Source organism: Hemitrygon akajei, chromosome 15 (genome assembly GCF_048418815.1).
Source record: "Hemitrygon akajei chromosome 15, sHemAka1.3, whole genome shotgun sequence".
Taxonomy (NCBI): Eukaryota; Metazoa; Chordata; class Chondrichthyes; order Myliobatiformes; family Dasyatidae; genus Hemitrygon; species Hemitrygon akajei.
In genome coordinates, this window is record NC_133138.1 from 87,154,228 (window position 1) to 87,173,504 (window position 19,277).

General features: G+C 42.5%; 1 protein-coding gene across 6 annotated transcripts in view; it reads right to left on the minus strand.

Moving 5' to 3' along the window:
* LOC140739522 (serine/threonine-protein phosphatase 2A 55 kDa regulatory subunit B beta isoform) overlaps positions 1 to 19,277 on the minus strand; it is an 846,310-nt gene that overhangs the window by 415,877 nt on the left and 411,156 nt on the right. Inside the window, exon 1 of one of the 6 annotated variants that reach the window (XM_073067908.1) lies at positions 17,481 to 18,089. The exons of 4 other annotated variants lie outside the window; for them this stretch is intronic. In XM_073067908.1, the coding sequence (XP_072924009.1) occupies positions 17,481 to 17,550 (70 nt within the window). In that variant the 5' untranslated portion in view covers positions 17,551 to 18,089. Of the gene's footprint in view, positions 1 to 16,923; positions 17,029 to 17,480; positions 18,090 to 19,277 lie in introns of those variants that run through there. One more of the 6 variants, XM_073067909.1, reaches the window with a different exon arrangement.

Sequence of the window (19,277 nt, forward strand, 5' to 3'; positions counted from 1 at the left end):
ATGGCCACTTTCGTCACAGTGCACTGCAATCAACCTCGTTTTGCTTTTGTTCTAACTGCGTTCTTTCATGTAAAAATGCTTTTAGCCTGTAATTTCTGTCTCTTTTGACTTTGTATCTTCTTGCCTATGATGCTGTTAAAAGCAAGTTTTTCATTGCTGTTGAACCTACATGTACTTGTGCATATGCCAATAAACTCAACTTAGACAATCTTGTTCCCTCAGCAAAATGTTCCATATATTTTGTATAACTGAGGCCTAAGCACTGACACCTGCACTGTCCCACTAGCTACCACCTACTATCTTGAAATGGACCCATTTATTCCTAATGCTAGTTGCTTGGGTAATAATTTACTCTTTTCCATAGATGCTGCCTGTCCTGCTGAGTTCCTGCAGCATTTGGTGTGTAGTGCTTTGATTTCCAGCATCTGCAGATTTGCTCTTGTTCACCATCTGGGTTATTAGTCCAGTGACTTAATCATAATGCCATTCGAATAAGGGGAATATTAAAGGTTAATGTTAAAGTGCATTATCAACAATCAAAGCAAGTTGCTAAAGAAGAGATCTGGAGTTCATTCACCTTTCACTGCTTTGGTTTGTTCCAAGGCACTCATTGAAGAACTAATGGCTTTTGAAGTACTGTACAGTTAAGGATAACAGCCAGTTTTCAAAAGGTGCCAACAAATTAAAGACTACCAGAGATTTTTTACTTAAGTACAGATCCTATCCAGGAGACTGTTCCTCAAAGAAGACTACGTACACGTCATTTACTTTGGCAGTTCTTGTTTTAATATCACATTACAGTGATGAAATGTCCAGCACAACAGTACTCCTGCAGTGAATTTGTATAAATCATCTGATACAACTGGGGAGAATAAGGAAATACATTAGTGAGGCCTTTCTGCTCCCCTCATTCTTCCTTTGAAACTTACTTGGCTATTGTTTCAAGTGCATCCCAGGTTGAGCCATTTAAAAAAATTGTGAACAGTGCTGGAAGCTTAACTACGCTGAATGTCACAATTAAGACCAACCCTGTCTTTAAGTGATGCTCATGTCTCCCTCTCCATAGGGGATCCAGTAGGAAATTGGAGTTAGGCCATCCAGCCTATTGAGTCTGCTCCGCCATTCCATCATGGCTGATCCCAGAACCTACTCAACCCCATACACCTGCCTTCTCGACGTATCCTTTGATTCCCTGACCGACTATGAAACTATCAACTTCTGCCTTAAATATACCCACGGACTTGGCCTCCACTGCAGTCAGTGTCAGAGCATTTCCACAGGTTCATAGAAACATAGAAAACATACAGCACAATACAGGCCCTTCGGCCCACAAAGCTGTGCCGAACATGTCCCTTCCTTAGAACTTCCTGGGCTTTACCCATAGCCCTCTAGTTTTCTAATCTCCACGTACCTATCCAGGAGTCTCTTAAAAGACTCTATTGTTTCCACCTCCATCACCACTGCCGGCAGCCCATTCCACGCACTCTCCACTCTGAGTAAAAAAAATCTTACCCCGACATCTCCTCTGTACCTACTTCCAAGAACCTTAAAACCTGTGCCCTCTTGTGGCAGCCATTTCAGTCCTGGGAAAAGCCTCTGACCATCCACATGATCAATGCTTCTCATCATTTTATACACCTCTATCAGGTCACCTCTCATCCTCCCTCACTCCAAGGAGAAAAGGCCGAGTTCACTCAACCTGTATTCATAAGGCATGCTCCCCAATCCAGGTAACATCCTTGTAAATCTGTTCTGGGGCCTCTACTTCTCGTGATTTTTATTAATGACCTGGATGTGGGGATAGAAGGGTGGCTTGGCAAGTTTGCAGATGACACAAAGGTTGGTGGTATTGTAGATAGTGTAGAGGATTGTCAAAAATTGCAGAGAGACATTGATAGGATGCATAAGTGGGCTGAGAAGTGGCAGATGGAGTTCAACCTGGAAAATTGTGAGGTGGTACACTTTAGAAGGACAAACTCCAAGGCAGAGTACAAAGTCCACAGATCCCTGAAAGTTGCCTCACAGGTAGATAGGGTAGTTAAGACAACTTATGGGGTGTTAGCTTTCATAAGTCGAGGGATAGAGTGTAAGAATCACGATGTAATGATGCAGCTCTATAAAACTCTGGTTAGGCCACACTTGGAGTACTGTGTCCAGTTCTGGTCGCCTCACTATAGGAAGGATGTGGAAGCATTGGAAAGGGTACAGAGGAGATTTACCAGGATGCTGCCTGGTTTAGAGAGTATGGTTTATGATCAGAAATTAAGGGAGCTAGGACTTTACTCTTTGGAGAGAAGGAGGATGAGAAGAGACATGATAGAGGTGAACAAGATATTAAGAGGAATAGATAGAGTGGATAGTCAGCGCCTCTTCCCCAGGGCACCACTGCTCAGTACAAGAGGACATGGCTTTAAGGTAAGGGGTGGGAAGTTCAAGGGGGATATTGGAGGAAGGTTTTTGCTCAGAGAGTGGTTGGTGCGTGGAATGCACTGCCTGAGTCACTGGTGGAGGCAGATACACTAGTGAAGTTTAAGAGACTACTAGACAGGTATATGGAGGAATTTAAGGTGGGGGGTTATATGGGAGGCAGGGTTTGAGGGTCGGCCGAAGGGCCTGTAATGTGCTGTACTATTCTATGTTCTAAATCTGCTCTACACCCTTTCTATGGTTTCCACATCCTTCCTGTAGTGAGGTGACCAGAACTGAGCACAGTTCTCAAGTGGGGCCTGACCAGGGTCCTATATAGCTACAACACTACCTATCGGTTCTTAAACTCAATCCCACAATTGATGGAAGGCCAATGCACTGTATGCCTTCTTAACCATAGAGTCAATCTGCGTAGCAGCTTTGAGTGTCCTATGGACTCGGACCCCAAGATCCCTCTGATCCTCCATACTGTCAAGAGTCTTACCATTATTGCTATATTCTGCCTCTCTGGTTCATTACTCTCTGGTTAAAAAAAAAAATTCCTCCTTATCTCTGTTCTAGAAGGTCATCCCTCAATTTTGAAACTGTGCCCTCTGGTTCTGGATACCCTGGCCACAGGAAACATCCTCTCCACATCTACCCTATCTTGTCCTTTCAACATTCAGTAGGTTTTAATGAGATGTCCCTGCACTCTTCTAAACTACAGCGAGTACAGGCCTAAAGTTGCCAAATGCACCTCATATGTTAACCCCTTTATTCCCAGAATCATCATGGTGAACCCCAGTTGGTTCTGTCCAATGTCAACACATCCTTTCTAAAATACAGGGCCCAAAACTTCACAGTACTCCAAGTGCAGCCTGACTAGTGTCTTATAAAGGTTCAGCATTATCTCCTTGCTGTTATATTAGATATAATACAATAGATAATAGATGTCAGCATTGCATTTGTCTTCTTTACCACACTCAACCTTCTAGGAGTCTTGCACGTAGAATCCCAAGTCACTTTGCACCTCTGATATTTGAACGTTCTCCTCATTTAAATAATCATTCCTTTCACCAAAATGCATAATCATATAGTATATTTCCCAAAACTGTATTCCATCTGCCACATTTGTGCCCATTCTTCCACTTTGTCCAGGTCCTGCTATAATCACATTGCACTACCTACCACTCCACCTGTCTTCATACCATCCGCAAACTTTGCCACAAAGACATTAATTCCATTATCTAAATCATTGGCAAAGAATGTGAAAAGTAGCCATCCCAATACTGACCCCGAGGAACACCACTAGTCACTGTCAGCCAACCAGAAAAGCCCCCTTTTATTCCCACTTACTGCCTCCTGCTTGTCAGCCATTCCACTATCCATACCAATATCTTTCCTGTAACACTGTACGATTTAATCTTGTTAAGCAGCCTTATGTGTGACACCTAATCAAATGCCTTCTGAAAATACATGTAAATAACATCCACTGCCTCTCCTTTGTCCACCCTGATTATTACTTGCTCAAAGAACTCTAACAGATTTGTCAGGCAAGATTTCCATTTACAGAAACCATGCTGACTTTGACTTATTTTAACATTAGTTTCCAAGTACCCCAAAACCTCATCCTGAATAATAGACTCCAACTATTTCCCAACCACTAAGGTTAGGCTAAGTGGCCTATAATTTCCTTTCTTTTACCTTCTTCTCCTCTTAATGCGTGCAGTGACATTTTTAATCTTCCAGTCCTCCGGGACCATGCCAGAATCAAGTGATTCTTGAAAGGTCATGACCAATGCATCTGTTATCTCTTCAGCAACCTCTCACAGAACCCTGGAATGTAGTCCATCTGGTCCAGGTGACTTGTCAACCTTAAGACCTTTCAGTTTGCCTGGCACCTTTCCTTTGTAATAGCAATAACGCTCACTCCAGCTCCCAGACACCCACAGACCCCTGGCACACTGCTAGCATCTTCCACAGCGAAGGCAGATGCAAAGTACCCATTAAGTTCATCTGTCATTTCTTTGTCCCCCATTACTACTTCACCAGTAGCATTTTCCAGCGGTCCAACATCAACTCTCACCCCCAGTTTACTCTTTATGTAACTGAAAAAAAACTTTTGGTATCTTGCTTTATATTATTGGCTAGTTTGCCCTCATATTTCATCTTTTCCCTTCTTATTGCTTTTTAGTTGCCTTTTGTTGGATTTTTAAAGCTTCCCAATCATTCAACTTCTCACTCATTTTTGCTATCTTAGCTTTTATGCAGTCCTTAACTTCCTTTGTCAGTCACGGTTGCCTATTCCTGCCATTTAAGAACCACTTCCATGGGACATATCTAACCTGTGAACTATTTCCAGAAACTTCCACCATCAATGTTCTGCTGTCATCCCCACAAGTATCCTTCTCCAATCCACCTGGGCAAGCTCCTTTCTCATGCCTCTGTAATTCACTTCATACCACTGTGATACTGATACTAACTTATGCTTCTCCCTCACAAATTGCAGTAAGAATCCAATCATATTATGATCACTGCCTCCTAAGGGTTCCTTTACATTAAGCTCCATAATAAGATCTGGGTTATTACACAACACCCAATCTGAGATAGCCTTTCTTCGAGAAGGCTCAAGCACAAGCTGCTCTAAAAAGCCATTTTGTAAGCATTCAACAAATTCTCTCACAATCCGAGACCAACCTGATTTTCCCCAATCCCCTTACATATTGAAGTCCCCCTACTTTGTTCCAGATCCAAATACAGCTTTGTTCAAATATAGCTTAAAACAAAAGCAAGGTAAGACTTATTGTCCTGCACATCAAATATGGTTTCAAGGGGATCTGAGGTCAACTGGAATTGAAATGTAACCTCTCCACAAAGGAAAACAATTGTGACTGTTGGATGCCAATCATAGCTCCAGGGCATCACTGCTGGAATTCAAGGACTGAGCTCAACCACTCAGCCATTTTGTCAATGACCTTCCACCCCTTATAAGGTCAGGAGTAGAGATACATGCTGATGATTGCACTTTGTTCTGTTTTAGTTGCAACTCCAAATCAATAACAAATCAATTTCTATTTGCACTAATTCTTGGGCCACAAGGTCGTTGTAGCAAGTGCCAAGAAGTGACCAGTGTAATGGAATCTAACCACTTCCCCTTGACAACGAACAGCATTAGCATTGCTGAATTCCGCATAGTCAACATTCCAGGTGGGATAGGCACCACCAGAAAGAAACTTAACTACATGAATATTGTAGCTGAAAAATAATGGTCAGAGACTAAGTACCCTGCAGATTGCAACTCAACCTGCAACGGCCCAAAGCCTTTCCTGTATCTACAAGTCAAACTTCCCTAGAAAGTTCAACTGGAGGCTGGTGTGAAGCTAAAATATCGCACTTATGCCAGAACTTATCAAAGACAAATACAGTACAAACACACAATCCAATTTCTATTCGATACCAAGCAATGACTATAAGGAAATTTTTTTGAAATTAATTCTCTTATGCATCATCTCATCCTTGACTAAGGATATGTTGGTAGGCTGGTATCTTGAACTGCTGTCCAAGCTGGTAAATTATGCATATTGGTATTGATTTAAGAAATAAAAACACCTCAAGGATAGATAGCAGATCTTATTCCTTTAAGTTTTTTAGTAAACCAAATGTGAGCATAACCATTTAAAAACCCAACTCAAGTTCCAAAATAATCCTATGAAGTATTAATCCAAGCTTTCTATTTATTAATATAGTAACATGACCACAAGCCAAATACTGTAGCTCTTTCCTCTTTTACAAGAAATATATGAGGAGAGATCTTATGATGAGGACAGATGAAACTTAAGATGAAGAGCTTAATAAGGTCAGTATAGAGAAGATTATTCCACTTGTGGAGAAGATAGGGCCATACACATGAGACATCTGAATACAAACTGTGAAAACTTTAACAGACCTAACCACTTCTCCTCCACTACCACCCTTCTCCATCTGGCAGAACCAGTTCTCACACTCAACAATTTTGTTTTCGGCTCCTCCTACTTTTTCCAAATCCAAGGTGTAGCCTTGGTCACCATCACGGGCCCCAGTTTTGCATGCATTTTTGTTGGCAATGTGGAACAGTCCGTGCTTCAAGCCTACACTCACCAAATCTTTCTACACTATACTGACATCAATGTTCTGTCCCAACTGTTCAACAGTCTCTTTGACCCCCTACCAACAGGCAGGAGGTACCATAACATTAGGACAAGGTTAGGATGGGAAACGGCTTCTTCCCCCAAGCTGTAGGACTACTCAACACCCTGTCACCAGCCAGGTCTCATCACTTATGAAGTGCCAGTAGTGTAATTCTGTTTACTTTTTAGCTTGTGTCGTAAAATGCTCCTCATTATTTGTGAAGTTACTTGTTGTAATATTTGTGTGAGAGTTGTATGTACTGTGTTGTCAACCTTGGTCTGGAGGAATGTTGCTTTGTTTGGCAGTGTACGTGTATATGATTGATTGACAATAAACTTGAACTTGTCTGCATTAGTGAGCAAACACGAGGAAATCTGCAGATGCTGGAAATTCAAACAACACACACAAAATGCTGGTGGAACACTGCAGGCTAGGCAGCATCTATAAGGAGAAGCACTGTTGACGTTTCGGGCCGAGACCCTTCGGTGCTTCTCCTTACAGATGCTGCCTGGCCTGCGGTGTTCCATCAGCATTATGTGTGTGTTGCTTGTCTGCATTAGTGCTGCTTCCTGCACCCATGCTGAGCTTAACAATTTCATCAACTTTGCCTCCAGCTTCCCCCCTGTGTTCAAACTTAATTGACAAATCTCTGACATGTCTCTTCCCTTTCTCAATCTCTCTATCTCAATGTCTGGAGGTAGACTATCTACTGATATATTTATTTTACAAACCTACTGACTCTCACAATTACCTTGACTATACCTCTTCCCACCCTGTCATTTGTAACAATGCTATTCTTTTCCATCTCTGTTGCACCTGATCTCAGGATTTCCATTCTAGAGCATCTAAAATATTCCTCTTTTTCAAAAAACAGTGTTTCCATTCCACCACCATCAATGCTGTCCTTACTCACATCTCCCCCATTCCCTGTATATTTGCTTTCACCTCATCCTCCCACTGCCATAACAGGGATAGGGTTCCCCTCATCCTTTGCTAGAATTCCACAAGCCTCCATATCCATAGAACCATTGAACATTACAACACAGTACAGGCCCTTCAGCCCACAATATTGTGCTGACCCACACTACCCCATAACCCTCTATTTTTCTTTCATCCATGTGCCTGTCCAAGAGGCTCTTAAATACCCATAATGTTTTAGCCTCCATCACCATCCCTGGTAAGTCATTCCAGGCACTCACAACCCTCTGTGTAAAAAACGTACCCTTGATGTCTCCCCTAAACGTCCCGCCCTTAATTTTGTACATATGCCCTCTGGTGTTTGCTATTGGTGCCCTGGGAAACAGGTACTGACTACCAACCCTATCTATGCCTCTCATAATCTTGTAGACCTCTATCAAGTCCCCTCTCATTCTTCTAAGCTCCAAAGGGAAAAGTCCCAACTCTGCTAACCTTGCTTCATATGCCTTGTTCTCCAAACCAGGCAACATCCTGGTAAATCTCCTCTGCACCCTCTCCATAGCTTCCACATCCTTCCTATAATGAGGTGACCAGAGAAGTGCAGTCTCACCAGAGATTTGTAGAGTTGCAACATGACCCCTCTACTCTTGAAAATGATACTCCCAAGTATCCTGCCATTTACTTTGTACTCTGCCTTGGAGTTTGTCCTTCCAAAGTGTACCACCTCACACTTCTCCAGGTTGAACTCCATCAGCCATTCTCAGCCCACTTCTGCATTCTATCAATGTCTCTCTGCAATCTTCGACAATCCTCTACACTATCCACAACACCACCACATCATTTTACATAACTTCCACTACCTATAATGAGATCCTACCACAAGCAAATCTTCCCACCCACTCCCATAGGCATCACTCTTTACATGATTCCTAGCCCACTCATCCCTCCCCACTGATCTTTCTGACACATACTCCTGCAAGTGGGGCAAGTACTGCACATTCAGGGTCCCAAACAGTCCTTCACCTGCAAGTCTGTTAGGGTCAGACTTGTTAAAATACATCAGGACGGATAAGTCCCCGGGGCCTGACAGCATATTCCCAGGCTGCTCCACGAGGCGAGGGGAGAGATTGCTGAGCTTCTGGCTAGGATCTTTATGTCCTCGTTGTCTACGGGAATGGTACTGGAGGATTGGCGGGAGGCGAATATTGTCCCCTTGTTCAAAAAAGGTAGTAGGGATAGTTTGGGTAATTATAGACCAGTGAACCTTATGTCTGTGGTGAAAAGATTCTGTTGGAAAAGATTCTTAGAAATAGAATCTATGGACATTTAGAGAATCACGTTCTGATCAAGGACATGCTTTGTGAAGGGCAGATCGTGTCTAACAAGCCTGATAGAGTTCTTTGAGGAGGTGACCAGGCATATAGATGAGGGTAGTGCAGTGGATGTGATCTACATGGATTTTAGTAAGGCATTTGACAAGGTTCCACACGGTAGGCTTATTCAGAAAGTCAGAAGGCATACGATCCAGGGAAGTTTGGCCAGGTGGATTCAGAATTGGCTTGCCTGCAGAAGGCAGAGGGTCATGGTGGAGGGAGTATATTTGGATTGGAGGGTTGTGACTAGTGGTGTCCCACAAGGATCGGTTCTGGGACCTCTACTTTTCGTGATTTTTATTAACGACCTGGATGTGGGGGTAGAAGGGTGGGTTAGCAAGTTTGCAGATGACACAAAGGTTGGTGGTGTTGTGGACAGCGTTGAGGATTGTCCAAGATTGCAGAGAGATATTGATAGGATGCAGAAGTGGGCTGAGAAGTGGCAGGTAGAGTTCAACCCGGAGAAATGTGAGATGGTACACTTTGGAAGGACAAACTCCAAGGCAGAGTACAAAGTAAATGGCAGGATACTTGGGAGCGTGGAGGAGCAGAGGGACCTGGGGGTACATGTCCACAGATCCCTGAAAGTTACCTCATAGGGTAGTTAAGAAAGCTTATGGAGTGTTAGCTTTCATAAGTTGAGGGATAGATTTTAAGAGTCGCGGGGTAATGATGCAGCTCTATAAAACTCTGGTGAGGCCACACTTGGAGTACTGTGTCCAGTTCTGGTTGCCTCACTATAGGAAGGATGTGGAAGCATTGGAAAGGGTACAGAGAATATTTACCAGGATGCTGCCTGGTTTAGAGAGTATGGATTATGATCAGAGATTAAGGGAGCTAGGGCTTTACTCTCTGGAGAGAAGGAGGATGAGAGGAGACATGTTAGAAGTATACAAGATATTAAGAGGAATAGATAGAGTGAATAACCAGTGCCTCTTCCCCAGGGCACCACTGCCTCTTCCCCAGGGCACCACTGCTCAATACAAGAGGACATGGCTTTAAGGTAAGGGGAGGGAAGTCCAAGGGGGATATTAGAGGAAGGTTTTTCACTCAGAGAGTGGTTGGTGCATGGAATGCACTGCCTGAGTCAATGGTGGAGGCAGATACACTAGTGAAGTTTAAGAGACTACTAGACAGGTATATGGAGGAATTTAAGGTAGGGTGTTATATGGGAGGCAGGGTTTAAGGGTCAGCCCAACATTGTGGGCCGAATGACTGTGCTGTATTGTTCTTTGTCATTTATCGTATCTGGTGCTCCCAGTACAGCCTTCTCTACATCGATGAGACCCAACATAGATTGGGGGAACGCTTCTTGAGCACATCCTCCACAAAAGGCAAGATCTCCCAGTTTCACCCATTTCAAATTTTACTTCCCATTCCCATCCTGAAATGTCTGTCCATTGTCTCCTTTACTGCTACAATGAGGCCACACTCAGGCTGGTGGAGCATATTCCATCTGTGTAGTCCCAACCTGGAGGCATAAACATCAATTTTTCCAATGTCCTGAAATTTCTCTCCGTCCCCCTTCTCTCTTTTTCCATTCCCAATTCTGGTTACCTTCTCATCCCTTCTCTTCTCCTCACCTTGCCATTACCTCCCTCTAGTGCCCCTTCTCCTTCCCGTTCTTCCATGGTCCACTTTCTATCCTATTAGCTTCCTTCTTCTTCCACCTATCACCTCCAGCTTCTTACTTCATTCACCCTCCTTCTCCCCCTCACCTTTTTCAACTATCACTTACTAGCTTATACTCCTTCTCCTACCTTCTTATTCTAATGTCTGACCTCTTCCTTTCCAGTCCTGTTGAAGGCCACAGCCCAAAACATTAACTGTTTATTTTCCTCCCTAAATGCTGCCTATCTCATGCATGTTGCTCAAGATTTCAAGCATCTACTGAATCTTTTGCATATGAGAAAATCTACATCAAGGCAGTGATGAGAATTCATACCAAGTTATTCAGGCAAATTTCAAAACTACATGTAAGGGGAGAAAGCGAATAAAAGTATATAATCAGTAGTGTGAGATGGAACATTCATCGTTTGCATAATTTGGTTGTGTTTGGTAAAATACATAATCCTCCAACCCTGATATTTAAAAATATTCACTCATCTCTAACACTCATCAGCATGACACTTTGCACACACATATTCACTGTAGCATAAACAGTCAAGGTCTATTGGAACAAATGACACACTCCACCATTAATTCAAATGAAAGTGAGGTTCCTATTAATAAAGAGAAACTTCACCAAATCACCAAGTTCATGAAGTCCACAAATGCCCTCAATTTCTCAGAGATGTTGCTGGTGCCAAATACTCTAAACAGTCAACACAAAGACAGAGAGGCTGTTGTCAGAGAGACCCACTGAGGACAATGTCAATCAATAAATTTGGCTCAAGATCTTTACAGTGAAGTGCCAACAAAATGCAATTATGAGAAATTAATTCTAAAACACCAGTCAGTGGTAAGCACTGCTTAACTGAGGTTGCCTTGCAGAAATAATACAAAATAGTGTATGACATGGTTACACAGTGGATGGAATCGTCGAAGCACTATCGGTGCAGGAAGGAATTGCTTTAAATTATCTTAATGTTATTGCCAATGGTGTTGTGGTCTAGATTATGTGTTAAAAAAAACTTTCTTGAATTTGTATGCTCATCTTTCTGCACAGCTCAAAAGAAATACCTACAAATTTTATATCCTGAACCCACAAAAAATATTGTTTAAATAGGTTCTTAGTCAAGAAACACATCAACAGTCCAGCTGTCGCTCACTTTGCTTATCTCCTTCACCATCTCAGTCTCTCAACAAACTTAAAGAACAGGGGGAGACAATATATTCAATCACAATTTAGCTCTACCAAGAGTTATACGCTAAGATTCAATCTCCCACCTTTTAACTGGTCGTTATCAAATACTTGTCCACTTCCACCAGAAAGCAGCTTTACAACTTACTTCTACTACTCCTCTGGTCTACCTTTGTATGTTCCAACAGTCCTTATTAAAAGGAATAGTGTGCATTATTTCTCCACTTCTGTATATATTATCTAAATGTACATCCTTCAGTCACAGACACATGCATGAATGGAATTTGCATTAGAACGATCTCTTACACGCTTGTTTAACAGCATACAAACTCAAATCACACCAAAGCACTTCAACCTTCAGAAAAGGCAACATTTCGATAAACGACAGTGTAGTCCATAAATGAAATGTGCTGTCAGAGGAAGTGTTTCAAGTAGGTACAAATTATTTGGCCAGGTACGTTGATAAGAAAGGTTTAGAGCAGGGGTTTCCAACCGTTTTCAGGCCATGGACCCCTGCCATTTTCCGAGGGGTCCATGGAGCCCAGGTTGGGAACCCCAGTTTAGAGGGACATAGGTAAATCCGGGCAAATGGAACTTATAGATGAGCATCTTAATTGGTATGGACCAGTGGATCAGTTCCAGTCCTGTAGGTCTCTATTACTCTAATTTTAACATTTAGAAGTTTAGAAGAAGCTCCTTCAACAATTTCAATCTCTCTCTTAAATTTGGAAATGGTAAAATCTGAATCTTCATTATAAAACATATCGAAAATGACCACCCGAGAAAGGTATGAGCCATAGACAGTACATAAAGTCACAGAAAATATATCTGTTATAAGAACTTGAACTATAGGCTGTCTGTCAAGAGATACAAGTTGTTGGTAAAGTCTATGTTTTCCATATATTCTAGGGAATACAAGAGGTTCTGGTGAGAGCAAAAAGCCTCCATTCAAATCAGAGATTGCCTGTCACTTAAAGGAATCCTAATACCATTTGCCATGAACTGTTAGCATTTGTGATGTACAACAAGCTATACTGCAGAGAACAAACTGTTCAGTTACCTAGCAAAAAGGAGTGTTTATTTCCTTCTTCCAAAATGTTCTTTCTCCCCTGCATCTGTTATATCCACACATGCCCTCCAGTAAACTCCCAGCTCCTCCTCCTTCCCACAGCAAACATCTTGCTGGGCTAATCGCCAAGTAACCTTAGACTCACTTAATACACAAAAAGAAATTTAAGAATTCTGCAGCACCATTACATGCTGAAGAAATTAGTTATGATGCCCTGCTGAAGGCTGGTGGGGAGGTATCATTTCCACACATACCGTGCATGTAGCAAGTGTCACAGCATGATCTCCATCAGATCATGAAACAGAATTTTGAAAAGGACCATCCCTCAGGGAGCCTTACACTAGTCTTATGTCAAAACTAATTGCCAAAAGAATCAGAACAATAGGCCTAATTTAATCCATCGACTAGCATTTTTCTCAGGGTTTCTGACGACAGGTCAAGTTGCATGTTGTTATAAAGACAAGAGTATCACGCCCTAAAATACCATTTATGTTATTCTTTTAAAGCCATTAAAGCGATTACTGAGTGAAATCAGATAAACGTATTTCAGATTACATGCTTGGTTAAATGAAGAGATTGTTTCTAATGACAGTCGGATTGGCAGCCAGGGAATACAGATTTCAAATATTTGGTACAGAGTGGTAAAATATGGAGGAGACATTGATTACTCAGCAAGTTGCTAAGATCTGGAATTCACTTCCTGAAATAGGACTGGAAACAGACTCAACAACTTTTAAAAGGGATTTGAAAAGGAAAAGACTTGTTGTGCTCTGGGGAACAAGCAGTAGAGTGGGACTAAATGGATAAATCTTTCAACTAGCTGACACAGGCAAAATGGGTCTTCTTTGCTGTCCCAATTTAGTCATCCATTCTCTGCTTCTAGAATAGGCATAAATCATTTCAGCCAAGGATTACAAATATTCAGGCACCCATCCTTGATAAAATATATACAACAATTGAATGACTTGGTATATTGCTAGTTTTAAGCAGACATTATAAAAAGGTGTGTGTACAGTTATCATTCTAGTTCAGAATGTTCTCTTTATTGTTAAGAGTCGGGAGTGGCAGTTTGGTGGCATAAATTAGGAGAATCATCAGGGAATAGAAAAATAAATATAAAAATGTTAAATCTATTTCTAAGTACATTTTAAAACCTATTTTAAACAAAAACAGAAGGTGAATAGAAATGATAAAGGAACCACCCTACTTTGATGGATGCTGTTCATATTTGCTGCCCCCTCGGCTAAGTTGAGTGGTAAAGAAGTAAGAAAATTGGAAGAAAATTTACACATTAAATTAAAGACTTTACACTCCACACTTTTCCTCTATTAGTAACATTTTACTGAAATACTGTTCAACACTCTTGAATTTTCACCTTGGAGTTCCATTTACAAACACCCACCTCCAGCTTCACCACTGGTTGCTTTCATCTAAAATTCATAATGCTATCTCTGAATTTTGTTGGGTTGTATTTCCAACCCAGCAAAATCATAGAACCAAAGAAACTTCAACGTAAAAACAAAAGCAGACATTGTTAATGCCTTATGACTTGACATCTGGTTATCACACAGCAATGTTGCAAGGCCAACTTCTGCAGAATACTGAACACATCAACGTTAATTCCAGGAGACACTTATGAGCCAGCAACCCCATGCATTAGTCATATAAAGACAAAATAAATGGTGTATATTTAATCACCATTTATTTAAATGACTACTAGAAACTATCAAAGAATGATAATATCACTCTTAAATAAATATTGAATTTAATATTGAATAATGATAGTTGCAACCTATTAAAGTTGAAATGAAACACAACATTTACTATTTCTAGACTTGTATCAAATACACGTTTTGGGAAACACTGGCTTCACTTACATATTTTCTGATGACTTGGGAAACAATACAGCCTATGCCAGCTCTTTGAACATAACGTTCACAAGCCAGTTAACTAACCAACACACACCTTTGAGATGTGTGAGAAAAACGGCGCATCCTGAGGAAAACAACTGGGAGAGCACGTGAATTTGATTGAGTAGCACCAGAGGTCAGATTGAACCAAGGCCACTTGCAGCTGTGCCAATGGGCCAAATGAAAAGTGGTCTTATTAGAAGTAGGATTATGAGGGGGTATGACAGTGTAATGACAGGGAATACTTTCCATGGCAAGGGAACACAGACTGGCAGCACACATTGGTTGAGTAGTTAGATCTCATAATCAAAGGCACATCATCAGCATAGAGACAGATGTCAACCAAAAATCTGTCCAACAGTCCACACGTGGCACAGTTGTCACCACTGCTGCCTCACCACTCCAGTGACCAGTTACAATCTGGACCTCAGGTGCAGTGTGTTTCATCTGCGTGCACTGGTTTCCTCCCACATCTGAAAGATGTGATGAAAGGTCAATTGACCCCTCGGTGTAATAACACAGAACTAGCAAAACAACAAAGGGGAGTTGATGGTCACTTGTGCGAAAATGAATAGCTGGGCTGCAGGAAAATAAGGAGAGGGGAGTGGTATTGATGGAACTTCTCTACTGGGGGATAGCATGGCCCGAAAGATTTCCTTAACTTGTAACGAGTACACAGCTTCTGGGATTTCTGCTCCATACATTTCCTCTTAGCTGTAGATTTTAAATGAGAGGGGAAAGATTTAAAAGGGACCTGAGGGGCAACATTTTCCCAACAGAAGGTGAAAAGTACCTGCAACATGCTGTTACAACATTTAAAAAGTATTCAGACAAGTACATGGATAACAAAGGTTTAGAGGGATATGGGGCAAACTCAGATAAATGGGACTCACTCAGCTAGGCAACTTGTAAGGTGTAGAAATTCTGAACTGAAGGGCCTGCTGTCTAACTCTACGATTACTACAACCACCCATCCCCATCTAATCCTAACCATTCAATCCAAGCAGAAAGGGCACAGAAATCCTCAGTTCCTTTGTATAGCTGCACTGATCCATATCTGTCCCATAGATGAGAATATGTAGCAGGTCATTTGGGCCTCCAGTCTCTCTAATTAACTGAATGGTTAGTCATAGAGACTGCCTCCAGCTCTCCTTCCACACAAATTATTCCAAATAAGCTTTACAGAAACTGGCCAAAGGTGACAATGTAGAAACCCCGACTCACCATCCTCTCAAATCACTCACTGGTGTGAGAGCTCAGACCCATAAACCCTAAAGTATTTCCTCCCAATTCCTGCCCAGTGCACACAGTCTCAAAAGATGGCCAGAAGAACCTGGCAGTCCATGTCAACTAATGTTGTTAACGGAGATTTTCCTCACTGTGTTAAAAAGGAATTTTTCAGAATTTTGCCGTGTCAATTGAGGGTTCACTAAATTGGAGGACAAGCTTGAAATGTTAATTCGGAACGCTTTATAATCCCGTATAACCCCGATGATACCGACATATATGGCTCCACTTCTCGCTAGGATCTATTACAGACATCCCTAGTGAGTGTACATTAAGGTACTGGTTTGAAAGATCAGATGCTCACAGTCCAAGCCGGCCATAAACTGACTCGGTTACAGAACTAGCCCGGATCTTTCCGCTGTTCTGCCTGCCGCCCGATGTGTGGGTATCAGCAAGCTGCCAGCAAGGAAAATGAAATTCCAGAGCAACGTTTCAAGCGATTGCATAGAATTCCAGCCGCTGCACTCTCTAGCCAAGGTTCGGAGCATAGTACTGGAGACCGATCACACCATGGTCACCACAAACAGTTACTCTCAATCTCCGGAGTTTCTTTAAAATCATCGATCAAAACGAGCGATGCTTATATCGGTCGACCCAATAGGGGCATTTTAAGGTAAGCACGCGACCCCTCCCCCCATTTGATTCAACCTGTGAGGTCAACTAGTAAAGGCATAAGCTTAAAAGATGCAAAGCAAAGAACGCTTCAATATTAGATACAGGAATGGTTTCCAGCCCCCCCCCCCCGCCCCAAACATTGGCGGGTCCTCCCAGCGACGCCTGGAACTATAACCAGGTATTTGTAGCTTCTTTAATGAAACGCCATGTTCGTTCAGGCTAATTTATCCGCAAAGGTGTATCACCTTCGTGTTGTCGTTTTAGCTGCATTATGGTGAATAGGCGACAGACACTAATCACACAGTTCCAACAAACACAGACTGCACAAAATGAGGACTGTCACCGCAAGCGAACGATTTGGCGGCCCCATCTCACCTGTACAGTGGTTAGACGGGTCCATAACCTTACATAGCAGCCGCTTTCTGTGCCCACTGTTGGAGCACTCACGATTGGCCGTCCAGATAATGAAAGAATGTATTTCTTTTACTCTTATTTGGTGCCAGGAACGAGGACATTTCAGGAATCCGTGCTTTAAACCCCTGTGCGTAATCACAGATCTTCAATCCCAGCGGCCCATTTCTAATCAGCCCTGCACTCCAAATTAAAATTTCCACATTTTCCACTCAACATCCAGCAGTGTGTTTTAATGCATTAAAGAACGATCTCACTGTCCGACCCCCTGATTTCAGGAGCACCGCAATTTTAACTCAACAACATTTGTCGATGCCTTTCACTGGATTCCTATAGGTATCAGGCAAGGACATGGTGAAACACCGCTTAGTTCCCAAACCAATTTCTCATTCGGTTCCGCAACTGCAGCGAGTCTGTCTACTGCTACTGAAATAGTTCCAGACACCAAATATTATTACACAAGGAAGGGAGACAGTAATATTACTTGCATGCAGACAAATTAACAACCCCGGGTTAAATACCTTCAGTTGCATAGTTATGATCACGCAAAAAACTGTTGTTAATTTTGCGGGTGTCAATCTCCTCCTCCATTTACAGCCGGGTAACTTGGGGTACTGGATATGAAGCAGGCAAGTATCCACCATCCCATTGCCCTAGCGATACGGGGAGAGAAGGCTGGCACGGCGCGACATGGTCCACAGCTGCCCAAACGGTCAAAGCCTTTAAGAGACGGAGGTGGGAAGGAGGCAAAGCGGAATAGTTTCCTTCCGCAGTCTCAACGGACCCGCTAGAAGGACATGCTTCTCGTGTGTGACCTGCACACACACACACACTGCGTGTCCTTTTGTTTAATTGCTCTTCTTAAAATATACAAAATAAGATCAAGCGTAGTTGTAAAGAAAACGAGACAATGATCCCGGGCGGTTATAAAGTTGATTCTGCCTCGGGATCAGTCAGCCGCTATGGCCACTCAAGAGGAGCATATGAAGCAGGCAGGTAGCTGTGAGAGGATTTTAGTATTAAAATTCTGTAGTTACTTCAGGCAGAGAAAATGCGTCAGCACCGCCTGCGCTGGTTCATCTCCCATCTCTATCTCTAGAGTGCTGCATGAGACTGCTGTAGCTGGAGCCGTATGCTGCATCGCGCCTGGCTCCTCCCCTAAAGCTTGCCAATGTCCAACCGCATCAGGACCGTTCTCTTCCTCTCCCTCTCCCTCCGTCTCACAAGCTGCAGATGGGGGGGGGGGGGGGGTGAGGGGAGGAATTAAATCACGAGCAACAGACTGAAGGACTGCTAATTCCCCGCCATCGCTGCAGAATCTGTTGCCTTCAACTGTTCGCCGCACCTCCGCCCCCACCCCCGTGAATCGTTCGTAGTGAATGGTCATGTCAATTCAGCAGACCACAGGTCAAAAAACTCGAGGAGGGAAGGCTGCGTTGAGGTGACCCTCCTTAATAACGTCAAATGGATATCAACAGATATCAAGCACTGTCCTGCGTTGGAACAGGAAAGGTTGTATGAAAGGAAAGGATATGGAGGCAGTTTGCGGTACACCCGGAGAGCGCCACATGGCTCTAGCTGAAATAGCCTGGGCTCGAAGGGTTAAATTATTCTGCCAAATTTTATCGGCTAGTTTTGTATTGTCTGAAGGACAGAAGATTCAGGGGTGATCTAATTGAGATGTGTAAAACGATTAAAAGATTTAATAGAGTGGGTGGAAACTATTTTCTTGGGGAGGGGGAGGGGTTCTGATGTTAAAATGGGGTCCGGTGGTGTTTCGCAAAGTTTTAGCTCTCAATACCCAAAATGCTATTTAAGATACAAATCAGTGATTTGAAATAATGCTGGGGAAGACTTAAAAGGCTGAACAGTTGCTCTTCAAAAAGGACACTGCTGAGGAACTTGGTCTAGCAAAGATTCGGGCCAAATCCAGGCAAATGGGTCTAGTTTAAATGAAAATCTTGGTTGGCATCAGCTAAAGGGCCCACTTCCATGCTGTATGATAAAGTTATTAGATGATGTGTTTCAACTTAGAATGCAGTTGAGGAAAAGGTAAATGAGTTAGACAAGTGCACATGGGGTTTAATAATCCAGGGAGAGATATCCAATGGATTTAACGACCTACCATTTATAGGAAAGCAGAAGATGTGGACTCATGGGAAAAGGGGAGAGTTCACCAAAACAGTTAGGGAGATAAATAAATGAGTGGGTGTAAAGAATAGGAACAATATTGACTCCACAAATAACTTGGAACCTCCAAGAATAAAAAGTACAGGGGCACTATAGACCAGTGACATTTGAGGAACTGATATCAAAGA